This window comes from Nicotiana tabacum, chromosome 14 (genome assembly GCF_000715075.1).
Source record: "Nicotiana tabacum cultivar K326 chromosome 14, ASM71507v2, whole genome shotgun sequence".
In the NCBI taxonomy this organism is placed as follows: Eukaryota; Viridiplantae; Streptophyta; class Magnoliopsida; order Solanales; family Solanaceae; genus Nicotiana; species Nicotiana tabacum.
The window spans coordinates 99,439,792-99,456,300 of record NC_134093.1 but is presented as its reverse complement, the minus strand read 5'-3'; the positions used below and the strand labels follow the sequence as shown (position 1 = coordinate 99,456,300).

The 16,509-nt window shown below is 36.1% G+C and overlaps 1 protein-coding gene across 1 annotated transcript; it reads right to left on the bottom strand.

The window, feature by feature from the left end:
- Positions 1-3,855: 3,855 nt before the first annotated feature.
- Positions 3,856-7,029, bottom strand: LOC107771340 (uncharacterized). Its single transcript, XM_016590691.2, has 2 exons — positions 6,163-7,029; positions 3,856-5,548 (listed from the first exon to the last, which is right to left on the bottom strand). Exons 1-2 carry the CDS (start codon positions 6,722-6,724, stop codon positions 4,128-4,130), a joined length of 1,983 nt encoding a protein of 660 aa, XP_016446177.1. The 5' UTR covers positions 6,725-7,029; the 3' UTR covers positions 3,856-4,127.
- Positions 7,030-16,509: the final 9,480 nt, after the last annotated feature.

Genomic DNA, 16,509 nt, shown 5'->3' with positions numbered 1-16,509 from the left:
GACCACCCATAAAATTTACTCAATTTCAAATCATATCCCCTAAGAAAAATCTATGTTAGAAGGACACATCATAATTCATCTTAAATAATAGTAATATTTTATATCTTATGCCACGGAAGTTGATTTTTGAGTTGACAACTACCAACAAGTAAGTTTATGGGCCAAAAAATATTTTTGATATAGGCAAGTCACGTCAACACCATGATAGTCTTGATCAACAGCCACGTGCTATCAATAAGGTCTCCACAAAGATCTACCCTAGGTCGAAATAGCCTCGAATAGATGAAGGGTGTGGTCGAAGAGTCAGCAAAAATATCAATGTCGTGAAGTCATCGTAGTTCAAGGTCGAGGTCGAGCATCTTAGGTAGAGTTATAGCGACTAGTTTTAAGATAAGACATGAAGGAGAATATTCTAGTGGATATTCTCTGCATCTGTACTATTAGGGTTTCTAAGAACATGTTTCCTATAAATAGTAAGAGACACAATGATAAAGGAGAGGAGATATTCATTTATAAAAAAAATACTTTGACTTATAGAGATAATCTGGTCTTATTACAAGTATACAAAAATAATCTTTTTGCTAAGATTCTTGTCTATTCTTTCCACTGGATCCAAGAACAACCTGAGTGTTCAAAAGACTCATCAATCATTCATCATTGTCAGAAAGAATATCCACAGAACTCACCCTTTTTTGGGTAACTCACACGTTTTTATTTTTTTAAATGTCATTTATTACTATTTAATGCCATATTTCATCTTTTTGGATCATTGAATATTATTATTATTGCTTACATTCATTGCCATCCGGACAAACACACAAGTTATTTGTCATAAAACCGATAGCTTTGTCTTTAGGATATTATCATTAGCTAAGATTGACTCTTCTTTATTTAAATCTAATTGGTTGAACCAAGATCTATATTTTTGGACAAACAGTAAGATCCTACCCTAATAAGCCATGAACTAGATAGCAAGAAATTAAGCGAGTTCAGAGGTTAAGTTTATGTTGACAATTTTGTTTAAACACTAAACAGGTGCGCAACATATTGAGTACTGGAACGAACATCATAAATAGATGGATGGAATAGCTACTGAGGAAGGCTTTTGCCTTCTCGGTAGAAAGCGCATACCACGATCTACGTTACACGAATTTGAATTAATTGAATTAATTAATATATATAGTGGGTTCCAAACAATGGAAGCCCAAATAAAATTTTTTATAGGAGGTTCTTTTGTTCTTTTCCTTAAGAAAGATGATCGACTGTGATGGAGCAATCAACATCTAAGTAAAATGAGAATTTTACAAATTTTCTTTCCTACTTCCTGTTTTGCCTTCTTTTTTTTTAAAGAAGGAAGATGCTGTTGGTGCTCTTTTTTTTCTTTTAGACAACTTTGCCTTGTGGTGGTGCAGGATTAGACATTGACATTAGGTTATTTATTAATATCCAAAAAATATAATTACATAAAGAGACAGTCAAATCTCTATGTAATGATGTCGTTTGTCCAGATATTTTTTGATTACTATAGCGAAATATTGTTATAGAGAAAAATTTTAATATTACATAATATTAAAGACCGATTAACAAAATTTAGCCGTTATCGAAATGTTATTATAGAGAATGAATATTATAGAGAAGTCTAACTATATAAAAATATTCTAATTATAAAAGAGTAGACATGTGGCTCATTTATTCACTCTGATAATTCTAGGTTATATTGTACGAATTATTCATTTAATAGTTTCGTCCATGTGCTGCTAGGGACAATGATAGGTTGTTCCACAATGTACGGTATATCACCATTATCAAATCATTAATGGGGAAAAAATATCAGAAAAATTAGCATGAAATAATAAATATAATTTCAGCAGTCGGTAGCTATTAAAATAAAAATTGTGTTTCTAATATCATGGACAAATAGCTAGAAGCAAACACATATGTCTCTGATGAAATAAACACCCTCAAATAAATCATGTTCTGTAAACATACGAAAAATTTTATGATCCCTCTATATGTACTAAATCTAATTAATTTCATTTCCTGGAGCTTATGTCAAAAATCATATGAGATGTTACTATTACGGTGAATTTCTAATTAGTAAAAAATTATTTTAGAGGCTATGGGTTTTATTTTACTGATAAAATGATAAATAACTTGTTATGTTAGGTTACGAAAAATAATTGTTATATTAGCCTTAAATATTGAAAAATCCTCACACGTTACAATGCAACGACAACAATTACTATGTTTTAGTCTCAAACTCAGCTATAATCCTTACTAACCAATATTTTCCCATTTAAATTATTTCAAGACAATATTATACAAAACAAAAATAAAAGTACTAAAAGTTCTTTATATTTCATACTCCTAAAAATCATAAAATTATCTTGAGTTAGAAATATATTATTTTGAGATTGCATTTCAGTAACATGGAGAAACAGTTAGAAGTATATTATTGAAAGCCGATATTTCAGTTAATCATCGAATCTGTCAAAGCTGGCATTAATTATAAGGCTTGTGGATTCTGGAGCCACCCCACCTATCGAAAAACAACTGTATTTGTGAAAGCCTGGCGCCTGTGGCTTATAAGTTATAACCCATTTGGCCAATCCGAAAAAATCAGCTTTATCTTGACAAATACTTTTTTTCAGAAGTATTTTTTTGAAAAGTAATTTTGGAGAGAATAGTTTGTGTTTGGCTAGTTAATTTGAAAAATACTTTTGAGCAATAATTTATATTTGGTCAAACTTTTCAAAAGTGTTTTTAAGTATCAAATTACAAATAAGGACATGAATAGATTTGCTTAACAGTTAATACTATATAAGTAGATAAATAATCATAAATATTTATTATCAAGACAACAATTAAGTTTTTTTATTTTATTTAAGTAAAATATGAAAAAAAATTAAAAAATAATTTATTCTTTCAAGAAGATTTAAATATATCAAGAATTATTTAACAAATATAAAAGTATTCATCCCAACAAAAATCACAAACATAATAGAAAGTTATCCTAAAGATATTGTAAAGCTATTGCCGGAGAGAAGCATGCCTTGCTTGCTGAAGAGAAGGTCTAATATCCTAAATATTAGGCTTAAAGTAGTAAGGTTATTTTGGTATTTATAATATTTTACTAAAGATATTTTTGGTATGACAAAAATGTAAAACTGCTTCTGCTTCTGCTTTTGGGGAGAAGCTACTTTTTTCTATTTCTCCAAAGCTTCTGATTCTAGCCAAAAATACTTTTTTCTCCCAAAAAAAAAACTTGGCCAAACATGAAGTTTTGAAAAAAGTACTTTTTTGAAGGAAAAAAAAAATACTTTTGGCTTGTTGAGAAGCTTGGCCAAACAAGCTATTACTTTGGTTCAAAATCTGTATGCCTTAAATAAAATTATTTAATATATAATAATTATTTAATGTAAAATCCGATAACTTAAAAGTGCTAGAATTCCGAAGCCATAAACTTCAAATTATGACTCCACCTTTGCGGAAGCTATAACTTCTGCCCTTTATTTCAACGTCCATTTGGTACCACTAAGGGTTACAGTGGGACAAATAGAATTTCTCTACCCTTAATTTAATTGTCGGATTCCTAAAAAGGACTAGGTAGCGAGCTCTTCCCTCTTTTATGGACCTTACCTGACATAAATTAAAATTAGTGGCCTCAATTCAAATCTTACACTTATTTGTATACTGACATACAAGTCTCTAGTAGACTAAAAAGTTTCTTGTTAAATCCCGGACAAAATCTAAATATAGGAACAACAACAACAACTTCTTAATATAATTAAAAAGACATTAAATTTTAATTCCAACTAGTTGGTGAAAATGCCGATAAGCAGAACGAAAGAAGAATTAGAGAGCCGAAAAAATTATTCTCAATACATCCCAAAAATAAGTGATTTTTGTGTCTTAGCTACAATAATAAAGATTCTGGAACTAGAAATTACAACAGAGCAATGGTGATTTAATTAGGGATTTATTCTACACAACTGGTACAAGGTTAAACGGGCACATCTTATGTACATTTCGTGACCAAAGGAAATCGAAACAAACCAAAACAAGTAACAGACAAAATTTCATCTAATAACATACAAATCCTGCACATTATTTAGTCACTGTTACAATCAATGAAATCCCCTTGATCCTCTAGACTGATAAAGTTCCAGCCTACTCTTTGCTTCCTGCAACAATTTCTCAACTTTTTCATGTTGGCTCAAGTAGGTATTTTTCGAAGCCCATTCGAGCACTGTAAGCACCTCGGCTTGAGCAAGCGCTTCGCTATCAGGAACGTGCAACGCAATGTAGCATAAAAGAAGCAACGCTGGACTCTGAACTTTTTGTTCACCAAAGTAAACAAGTTGTATCAATTTATTTGCCCCGCCCGCGCTTATGATTGCCTTTGAATGATCCAAATGAAGGTAGTTATCTGAACCAGCAAATTTTGTTAGGGCCATAGCAGCTTCCTTAGAAACTGCTGCTTCTCTTTCGTCGAGCAGCTTCACTAATGGACTAATCATCCTCGTCTCTGTTGCTCGAAAAGTCCTAGCTAAATTCCCGATAGCTTTGATACATGGAATAAGCAAATCTGAATCTCCTTTTTCAATGATTCTTAACAATTGATCAACAACAGCTTTGCATGCTGTTGTATTAGGCTTGAACGCCGACCTTCTCAAATCAGCATTCTGTTCTGCTACTGATGTAATCTCCATTACTGCCATCGACGAATTGTACTTAACATCTTCAGTTCCTTTTTCTAATAGTACTGCAAAGCAAAGCAACGCCCTCGATTCAGTAATGCTACGACAAATAGAGGAATTTCCCTTGGCGAGCTGCCATAATGCTCTTGCAGCCATCGCCTTCATATAAGCTTTGGTATCAGGATCCTCATTTTCCCTACATTTGTTACTACTCACCCCATTCGACGAAACAATATGCTGATGTTGATTATTGACATGATTTTGCTTCACACCGTTGTTTCCTTTAATCTTGCCCTGATTGAAAATCTGGTTCACACCATTGACAAGATTTTGCTGATACGCCTTCGTTAGACCTTTCATTGACATAGTGGTGGTAATCACATTATGCATCTGATTCGGCTTCTTATTTCCTAAAGGATGTGGAGTGTGACAACTCTTGTCATCATCGTCGTTCACCTTGTTCGCGCTATTCACATTACTATTGTTATTACTAGCCAAAACAACAGCGTGAATCGAAGTGGCTTTGCTGACAACAGCATACTTGCTATGTTCTTGGACCGTCTCAAACGCGAGATGGCTAACCAGTAACCGGACTATATTATGCTGCTGAAAAAGATCTTGACATTTCGGGTAATGTTCAGAGAGCTCAGCAACTGCCCATGCTACTACTGACTGAACTTTCATTGGAGCTTCTTTGAGGATTTTCGCAAACGTTGAGCAAACTCCAGCATGTACCATGTGTTCGACACTTTCAGGGTCCTTTCCAAGTAGTCCAATTGCCTTAGCAGCATTCTCTTGACCTTCCAACTTCCCTTCTTTCAACAATTTCAACAAGGGTCCGACTCCACCTGTTGAGACATAATATAATTAAATACGGTTGCACTCTATTTAATAGCTTAGAGTTTTTCTTAAAGTTCTAATATCTTAAAATTTTCAGTAAAATGGTCATACAATTCTGGTATCAAAGGAGGCAGAAGTCCTAAGTTCAAATCTCAGCACCACAAAAAAGTGATTGTTACACAAATAGTCGCCCAGATTGAATGTTTACTTTTTTTAGCCGGTATACATAAATTATATACAGTTATACATAGATTATGCACAGTTATACATATATAATATATATGACGACTATTTGGGTTATTTCACATCTGGTCCATAAAAAAGAATTAAGCAACACGCGACGAACATGTGAAAGATGATTGGATTATTTGCACTGTATGACCTTTTCTGATGCCACTCTTTAAATTATGTCCTGGTTAGCTCAATCGGCTAATTTTTCCAATTTAATTAGTTGGATAATTTTCAATTTTGCAGTCAATTAACCCACTAAGTTAAATGAGGGACAAAATTAAAATAATGAATTCAAAAAGGCAATTTGTGCAAATGCCATACATAATATAACCAACAAGCTATGAGTGTATTCTCTTGCAGTTTAAACTATTAGCCGAGAATTTCAACTCACCTTCTTCAATGATCAATTTCCCATACCGATTATTATCCCGAGCCAACGACACCAACGAAGCAGCCGCATCTGATCTCTCATCCAAAGAACCCGTATACAAAATCGCAATCTGTTCCCAAATCAAACACAGTATAGGCTCATTAGCAGCAATTGGCGGCAACCCCAAATACTCATCAGCTCGTTCATTAGCTGATGCAGAAACTCGCAGTAGCCACGAAACATCACCAATTGAATTTTCCAACAGAGAAGTCATTTTTCGAAAAGCAGCAGCAGGGATGATAGTAAAGACTCGTTTCACGAGTCCGTTGGCTCGGCATTTTACGACGATGGACAGCGCCTTTTCGAGGACTTGCTCAGTATCTTCAATGATCCGTTTTGTTGGTCGTTGGTAAAGATCGTTGCTAGCGCGTGCTGCTTGTCGGAGAAGTGATGCTAGTTTTTCTGTTTTGGATTTGATATCTGCGCATTCTTGTTTAAATGAACTTGCTTCGTCTGCGGCTTTTGTTACTTGGTCTGCTAGTTGGATTGGCTTTGCCAAGATCTGTTTAACTATGTCAGCCATTGATAAAACCAAAACCCCAGATCAAGAACTACAGAAAATTAAAATGGAGGCTTTATTTAGGCCACTTATGAAATTTTGGAGGATTAAAATGGAGAAATGAAGAAGGAGATTGTTTACATTTATATGCTGCTATTGTAGATTTGGCAATGGAGGAGTGGGAATATGCTGCTATTCGCGATTTGTGATCAGTTTAATAGAGTAGAAGGCTTTTTTCACTTTCTTTTTCCTTTTCGGCCTTCTTATATAATGTTGGCTTGTGGAATATCGCATATTTTAAGAGTTTGATAAGTACACTAATATGAAGTATTTAATTGGACACGACGTTCCCCACATATATATTAAACGAACTTTTAAAACTTTTGTGTGATATTTATATAGTTGTAGGAACATGTCCATCAAGGAAGGAGAGAGAGTAACCTACGGATTCGGTCCAACTCAATAATTTTGTTCAAAGTATGTATTTGTCTTAAAAAATTCATTAAATATGTATAAATTAGTAATTTGAAATTCAATAACTTAAAAGATTTAGAATCTCGAACTCATAAATTTCAATCCCTGGCTCTGCCTCTAATGCCGTGAGGATAAAATGAAAATATTACTAATACTCACTCCGTTAGGGGCGAAATTGCAGCCTATCAAGGATGGTCAATTGACCACCCTTCGTCGAAAATTACATTGTGTATATAGGTAAAATATTAGACATTAGAGGTATATAATATAGATTGAACCCTCTTTATCAGAATTTATTTTACTTCTTTCAAGTTTTAATATGATCTTTGAGGGAATTCCTGGCTTCACCACTATACTCCGTTCTTATTTATGTGACAAAACTCGAGTTTAAGAAAGAAATGAAGATTTTTGAAACTTATATTCGTAAATATATCATAACGTTTATACGGTTATAAAAATTTTGAAACTTGTGATTTAAAGTATTTTGTAATATTTGTGTAACTTTAAAAAAAATTATTGAGAATAAAATTAAAAATTTAAGTATTTTCAGATTCAGAAAACTTTTTTTTTAAACGGACTAAAATAAAATTCGTACCACATAACTAGAATGGAGAGAGTATTAAAGAATTTTTAGATATAAAATTTATCAATCTTTTTCTACATAATTTACCTCTTAAATCACGTTTTATCCATAGTTTAGACACACTTAGAAAATGTTCTGTAAAAAGTTGCCAAGTGTGTCATAGAAATTTAATCTCATGGTTACGAGATAAATTATGTATTCTGCCAATAAAATATAGGAAGAGTACGTGTAGTAATAAATGATTTTCCAGATTGTAGTATTGTTTATGTTTAAAAAATATTGACATTGTTTTCTTCTTAGTCCGTTTAAAAAGATTAGCACTTTTTAATATTTTCTTAATAAGAAAAATTTATAGCCACAAAAATATTATGACAGATTTAAGAGTCACACAAATGCTATGACTTATTTAAGATCACATATCTCAGCTTCTTTATTAACTTATTGAGATTTATTGGTGTGTATTTATGTGCAAGAATTTCATTGTTTTTAATACTTAAAGTTACTCCCTCTATTTCAATTTAGATGATAAATTTTCTTTGTTAGTCCGTTTCAAAAAAATGACGCATTTCTACAATTGGAAATAATTTAACTTTAAACTATTTATTTTACTCATTTTACCCTTAATGAGAAGATTTCATAATCACACAAGTGTCATGGCCCCATAAAACTTTTATCCCTTAAGTTTTTATGATCAGAAGTTTCAAAAGTCTTATCTTTTTTTCTTATCAAGTCAAACTATCTCAACTAAATTAAAACGGATGTATTATTTAAATGGTTGACGGTGAGTCGAGCTCGTTGTCACCTTAACTAACTTGCATGGTCTGGCCTCCTGTTATGGTCCGAAAAAAGCTCAGAAAGACAGGTCACAGACAACGAGGGGTATGCCATGTTTCACTTTAGTTACTACTCTACACATGCCCAAATTCTGCGGCAGATTGGGAAGCTTCTTCCTTACAAATATTATTTATGATGTATGATTCAGTAGTGTTTTTAAAAGGTGTTTTTTGGCCGAGCCATGCGGGTACCTTAGGGCGAGACGTATCAAAATGCACGACTGGCATGACGTAAGTATGATAGGGCGTAAGCCTTAATATTTCGGATACTTACCTAGGTGTAAACCCCAACGTTCTGGACGTTCATTTGGAGCGTATGCCCAGATCATAACTTCTCTAAATTTGAGCAAAAATTGCTTAATAAATCTTTTTTGTTTAACTTAAACATCCAAAAGTTAACTCATAGTTAAATTTCAAACTAAAAATCTAAACAATCAAAGGTTTTTTTTTCTAGTTTTTTTTCCTAATTTCATAATCTTTACTCTTCGTCATTTAATAATAAGTAATAAATACACTTTAAATCTTTGTAGGCAAAGTGTCTCTACTAGAAAACTCCCAAATTTCGTCCAAGTCATTCCGAACGACATTGGTCGGAAAGAAATACCGACCGAAATCGGTCGGAAACAAAGTAAAATGGTCGAAAAAATTAAATAAAAAATTGTATATAAGAATACCGACCGATGTTGGTCGGTTTATGTGGTCCCACAAAAAAAAGTTTGCTTTATCTGATACAGTTGAAATTTTCGACCGATTTCGGTCAGAAAATGATCAATCTTTGATAAAAAACTGGTCAGACTTGCATACTATCTACAAAAGAAATGATTAATTAAAATAATTATTGAATACCGACCGATGTCGGTCGGAATTTTTAATTTTTTCCCTCCCTACATCAATTATTTTTTTATAATAAATAATTATTTATCATATAATTATAAAATTTCCGAATGATGTCGGTCGGAAATACTAAATTGTATATATATTGATTTATTTATATACACACACACACACACACACACATATATACGCGCACACACACATGCACAATACACACACACACACACACACACACACACACACACACACACACACACACATATATATATATATATATATATATATATATATATATATATATATATATATATATATATATATATATATAAAAATGAAGATGAAGAATCACCTAATGAAAATGAAATAAGTGAAGAGGAAGAATTTTCGGATGAGGAAGGATATTTCGAAGACGACTAGCGTGTTAGTTTTTCAAGTGCTCTCAACTTATATAGATTTATATTCTCAATTATAATATTTTCTTTAATTTATGCAGATTACCGGTAGGGATCGAAGTAGGTCTAGGAAGGATAAGCGGCCTATTGATCATGATGATGGTGCTACACCCTTGCTTCCTTCCACTCCACACTTGCATCCCTCCGCTGTTCATGGCCGGCAATAATCTTCTAGGAACCCATCTTTTTCACCATATCCATCTACTCATCAGACTACCTACTATTCGCCCTCCCAGCAGTATTCTTACCATTCTCCACCACAGGGCTATACCCCGCTTCCTCCACATGATCCTGCATATAGTTACATTGGTCCATCGAGTCACCAGTCACAGGGCCATGTGGTGATACGCCCGTCATATGCTCCATTTGCTTCATCACCGGCTGGATCACATCTCTCTAGATTTCAGCCAGCCAGATCACAGGAGGGTTCTGGATCACAACATGGGTCTAGATCGCAGCAGGGGTGTGGATCACAGCCATCTTCATCACCGACCCCGTCTCCCTCTCCACGGAGTTCGTCTCCTAGCATTTCTAGATTTCCCCTTCGGGATAGTAACGCTAAGCCAGATGCCTCCCCTTCTGCACATGCTCCAGATTCATCGGAGGAAGATGATCTAGAGGAAGTGCGGTATGATCATTATCATAGATTGATCATCAGGCCTGAGGGCAATGGGTAAGATTTATTTATTACTTCTTTGTTTTTGCTGAATTATAATAGCTAGTCTTGTTTATTTAATGTAATTGCTATGTTGCTGGTTCATACTTAATCATCGGACTACAAAGATAATCACTGAAGCTCTTGGCCGGTTGTATGATGCACCCTATACGACTTGGATTGACTTTCCACCGGAGCTCGTGGAGTAATTGTTCAACCAATTAAAGGTTTTAATATAATTCTTATCTATTTTAGCATTATATTATCAATATTTGCATCTAACATTCCACACTTCATTTGCAGACTAAGTGTGCCTGGGGGAACCGGCATAACAGTGCCATTCTTGCAAATTTTGCGTTCAAATGCCGTAAGAGACTATCCGATTCTTTCTATTGTGCTTGGAAGAAGAGCAAGAAGCCTTCATGGATTCTACCTCACATATGGGATGATCTGCTGAGGAAGTGGACCACTGAGAAGTTCGAGAAGAAGAGTGAACAGGGAAAGAAGGCTCGAGCATCTGAGAAGGGTGGCTTCTTGCACTGTGTGGGTGCAAGGAGTATGCGGACTGCGCGGAGACTACTGGTAATTCCTTAAAATATTTAATTCTATATATATCAAACTATATTTATATTTTTTAATTTAGTTAACATGTTTTATTATATTTATAGGAAAAAAAATATGGGAGGAAGATGACTTAGGATGAGTTCTTCATGGAGACTCACATCCGGGTGAAGAAGGCACTGATCTCATCCAAGTTCATACCTCAACTCGAGGTTATGAAAACAGTCGATGTAATAATAATACCCAATAAGAGTCGGGGTCGAATTCCGTAGGGAGCTATATATATGGGAGTTAGTAGTATATATCGTAGCGCGTGAGTTTGTATATCTAATTTTGCACCTTTACAAAATTGGGTTATTTTAAAGTCTAAATTAAACTACGATTGCAGTTTAAGAAATAAAACTAGGAAATTATTTTTATTATTTTTCAAATGTTACAAAACGGCCTAGGGCTATGACCTTCACCTAGGTGTTTGCCTAATGGGATATAAACTTTAAATCTTGTTTTATTGGTCGAGGTGCATTATAGTTATCAACACTCAATTACCCACTCAATACCTCTCGATTAGAGAGTGATTTTGCCCAATTTATCTTTTTTAAGTTCAAATGGGTATTGAACACAACGGTTGATAAAACGCTCAAGTCGGGTTATTGCTATCTCTAGGTTCAACCCTTTAATTGGGGTTGTCAATCTCTCGATTAACCCAATTTCTTGTTAGCCAAGTTTTCCTAGACTAAGTCTCTCTTTCTCAAGTAGAGACCAAGTCAAATAGGCATTGAACTAATATTTGCAATCATTAATTCCACAAATAAAAATAAGAACAAGGCTAAATAATAAATACCTAACCATAAACAAGCATTAAATTAAACACCCATTAAGTTTACATACTAGGGTTGGGTCACAACCTTAGTGAAAATCTAGCTACTCATGCTTGACATGGAAGAAAGAGAAGAAGAAATGATAATTAGACTCATATTGCTAATTAAAATAATAAAATCTATGTTCAAATAGCTGAAAATATGAAAAACTACTAAAAAGAGTAAAAAGAAACATCTACTATAGCAGTTGATGTCCAAAGTTAACCTAAAATTATGAAACTTGTCTATTTATACAGGGTTAGAAATTTCGGATAAAAATGCCCTTTCGGAGGTTCTGCGGCCGCACAATTCCATGTGCGGTCTGCACTTTTCTTTAGCTTGACAGGATTGGAAAACTACGACCGCATAATTCTGAACCGCGGCCGCAATGCACTCCTTCTGCGGTCCGCAGAATTGTAACTGCGGCCGCACCTTGCTCCTCTGCGGTCCGCTCAATTGTATCTATGACCACATAGCTCTTCTTCTGCGGTCGCACAATAATTGTGCAGTCCGCACTTTAGATAGACTTGAAATGCAGGTTCTCCGAACTTTTCTCCTGACCCAGCTTTTGTGACCGCACAATTCATGTGCGGACTGCACTTTGCACCAGTCTCTGATGGATTTTCCTTCACATCCTGTGGCCGCGAATGATATTCTGCGGTCTGCACTTTTGAGCTTTTGTGCCTTTTTTTTTCCTTGAGTTCAGATTACTCCTTCTTGAGTTGGATTTCATCTCGGGAGTTCATCTTCAAATATTCCTGCAATTAAGCACATTTTATCAGTTTTCGGGAACACACTTAAATGCTTTTGGACTAAAACGAAAGCTAAAAGATGCTAATAAGTAGTCAAGATCCTCATTTATCAACTCCCCCAAAATTAAGCTTTTGCTTGTCCTCAAACAAATAAAGTAGTTCCCACTTCCACAAGTTAAGAGCCATTCTAGCTAATCAAAGGTGAGTTATTCACACATCAATTGGAACCAACAATTACCCACACCACTTATGAATTATCAACACGGCAACAAGTTAAATTTTTAAGTACAAATAGTTCTAATGTGATACTTGAGCATCAAGAGTTGACTTTATTTATCAAGGAAGCTCGCTCTTTTATGTAGGTCATTGTGGATCCCAAACTCCTCCTCCTCTACTATCCGTTTTCCTATCTCACTTAAGAATTTAACATTCAATCCAAAGATTTGCAAAAAGTTCACTCATCTCTCTCAAAAGAATGTCGCAAGTACGGCTTTAAGTACCATAGACGTGCCCCTCATGCAGACCACCACTAATGTAAGCTCACTCGGTTTTAAATCACGTAGGGTTTTTTTGGAATGCAATGAAGGCTTTTGGACTAAGGTTGGATATGCTATGATATAACAGATTCATCTTTTCTTAAGCACTCCATTGTCTTTTCTTGGCTCATGCTTTGTAAATTCTTTGAGGCATTTTCTTTTCCTTAGGAGAACTAGAGATACTTAACATCACTCTTTCTTGATCATGATATTCATTTTTCTTCTTCTTTGATTTCTCCATGTTTTTCCTCATTACTCTTCTTTGAATCCTTTCAACTCTTCATCTTATTCACTTTCTTTTTTTGCATTTTTCTTTTTATTCTTCCTTTTTCTTTACTTTTCTTCTCATCATTTATTTTTTATTTTTGTGCCTTGATACCTCTTTCAAGTTCCTCGTCTCTCCCCCAAACTTACATTGTTAGCCAATTGTTTTATAAGAGTGTTAAGGAAATCTCGAGTGCCAAGAGAGGGTCATGACAAAACGGGTAAAGGCTTGTAACATAGTTATCAAATAAAAAATATTTTAGGCTCAAATGGGTTGACTAGGGATAACAATATTAGTGGGCCATGGAAAACTTCAAGCGTGTCAAGGAGAGCCTACAATCACTTCTCAAGCCAAGCAAAACTTAAAATTTTGCGTAGAAACACATTCGGGGCAAGTTCTAGACCATTCGCACCGGTACTTAGACGTGCAACAACAACATCTCACCTCTCACGCAGCTGGATTGTTAAAAAGTATAGAGTCGGGGGCCCACAACGACCATATTCAAGATTGAAAAACACTATGGTTCGGTTAAATTACCCGATGATAGCTTAAGTTAACACAAGAATCACAAGGTCACTAACAAGAGCTATTTCTTTCCAAAAACTTTGTTTTTAACCATAGGCATGCATTTAAGTGTGTTGGTACCAAGTGAAGTATGTTTGACTCTTTGAGTATGACTCAATTAGGTCTTTTTATCATTACTACTACTACTATTATTACCTAAACACTAAAAACGGATTCAATCCCTTATCACGCCATCCATCGTTGGGAAGATCCACCCGGTTCACAAAGAAATTACCTTTGAAAAGAACCGTGGCATTAAGAAAACCAAAGGCTTATTATCCACTAAGACATAAAAAGAAGCTATTAAATCAAAAAAGAAGCTACATATTAAAAAAAAGACAAACATAAAGATGAAGAAACTATAAAATAAAAGAACTATTGAAAGCTAAACGAATATACATAATGAGAGATAAGAGGGAATCTATACACAATGAGAAAGAGGACGAAAATAGTAATAAGTTAATTACAGGCCAAATGTCTCATAGTTATCAAAATACAGAATCATCAGAATGTGTCAACAAAACACGAAACTCCGCCCCTGAATAAAACTAAGCATTGTCCCCAATGCTTAACAAACTAAGAGTAAGAGAAGGGTGAGAGTGAAGAGAACTCCCTATGTCTCTGTGGCAATCTCTGCGTCCCCAGCAGTGGCACTGACCTCAGCCTCATCCAATTGGATCTCATTATCCTCAAGTCCGGGAGTGACTGGGTTGGTGAACATCTGACGGACTACCTCAGCAGTCTCTGGCTCTTCAGACTGGCCAGCTGGTGCTGTAGGTGCTGTAGGAGCTCTGCCTGGGTGGTACGGGTCTATCAACATATCAAATGGAATGTCTCCGGCTGCTGCAAGCTTTGTAACCTGGCTCCGAAGCTCGTCCACTGACTTCTTAGATGCCTGCCATTTTCTCATTTTCTTTACCTCTTTACCCAACTCTTCGATCACTACCCCATGTTGCACTAAAGTGGCCATGATCGTGTTTTGATTTTCCAGGAGCTTCTTCAAAGTTTCATCAACTGTGGGAGGGGGAGGGGGAATCTGGGGTGCCGGAAAGGATGACTGTGCTGCAACATGAATGGATATATCAGTCAGCTTTGCAGTAGCTATTTGCATCCAGTTGTTAAGGCTTGCCAATGTCTAGGAGATTCGCAGCACAGAGAGTAGAGTGGATAGCATTGGCACGGGCTTCAAAGCCGAGGTGGGAGGCACTGAGGCTAAAGGTGTAGGCATAGCAGCTGCACTGGTAGAAGGATCTACTGAAGTGGATGGCATATCAGTTGTCTTTATACCCACTACCAATGGCTCATCAGACTGGCCTACGATGGTATTCGGCTGACCCTTTCACTTTGGTTTGTGTAAATCCATCAGAGAATACCAAGAGAAGGGCTTCTTCGCCAGAACCTTTATGTCATTATCTCTGGGCTCTACCCGTGCATCCAGGTACTCAGTAATTTTGTTTGATATAGGTAGAAGGTATCATCTTGCCTGGCGACCACTGACATGTTGGCCGACATCACGACACCCACATTGATTGGGTATCCGGCCATAATAGAGGCAACTAGAACTGCTTGCAGAATAGGTAGGTTGGTTTCATTCTGGCACAGGTCTAGCCTGCTGCATACAAAGGTCTGCCATCCCTTCACCTCGAAATTTAGGGTGTTCCGCTGAATAGGAACCTCTGCAGTGATCCATGGTGGTGGTGGACCCGGGGCTGTAAGAAGCTCAGCTAGCCATGGGTGAGCTGCATCACCCAACGCCAGCTTCTCCAAGTATTGTGCCGGCTCCACATCCTCAAACTCAAAATAGGAGTTCAGTATGTGTTGGTCAAATCCCACCTTCAAATTTCTCACTTTTGTCACTTTGGTCCCTTTCTTGATGTGTGCCATATTAGCATAGAACTCCCGGACCAAATACGTCTTGGCGTCCACAACTGTCTTGTGAACTACATCCACCCCTTCCTCTCTCGGAACTGTCTCAACACGGCTGGATTATACTTGTCAAGATCTTTAAGCTGGAACTGTCGCTCAAGAGTGAGCGATCTCATCGACCACCACCCACGAAAGCTGGTGAAGGCAGCTAGAGTTACAAAACGGTCCTCCTAGACCTCTTTATTCTTCAACCTCTAAAGGCTGGCAACTGTAGTATCACCCACTAGGCCATCATCTGGACTATCATCAACAGTGGATGCTGGTGCCTCAGGGACAGGTGTAGAAGAGGGCTCTGAAGCCTGACTGGCACTCTCCGAACCCTCAGAGGTGCTATGTGGGGAGGAAGGTTCATCCTGGAATTGATACCTTCCATGTGGCTACTATGGCTATGATTGGACAGCAGGCTGCTCTTGCACTAAGTCGCCCTTCGATGCTTCCCGAGATGGGGCATATGAACTAGATTCGGAGGGCTCTGGATTTTTTTCTCGGCCTGCTGTAGCTTTCTTGGTGATTATAT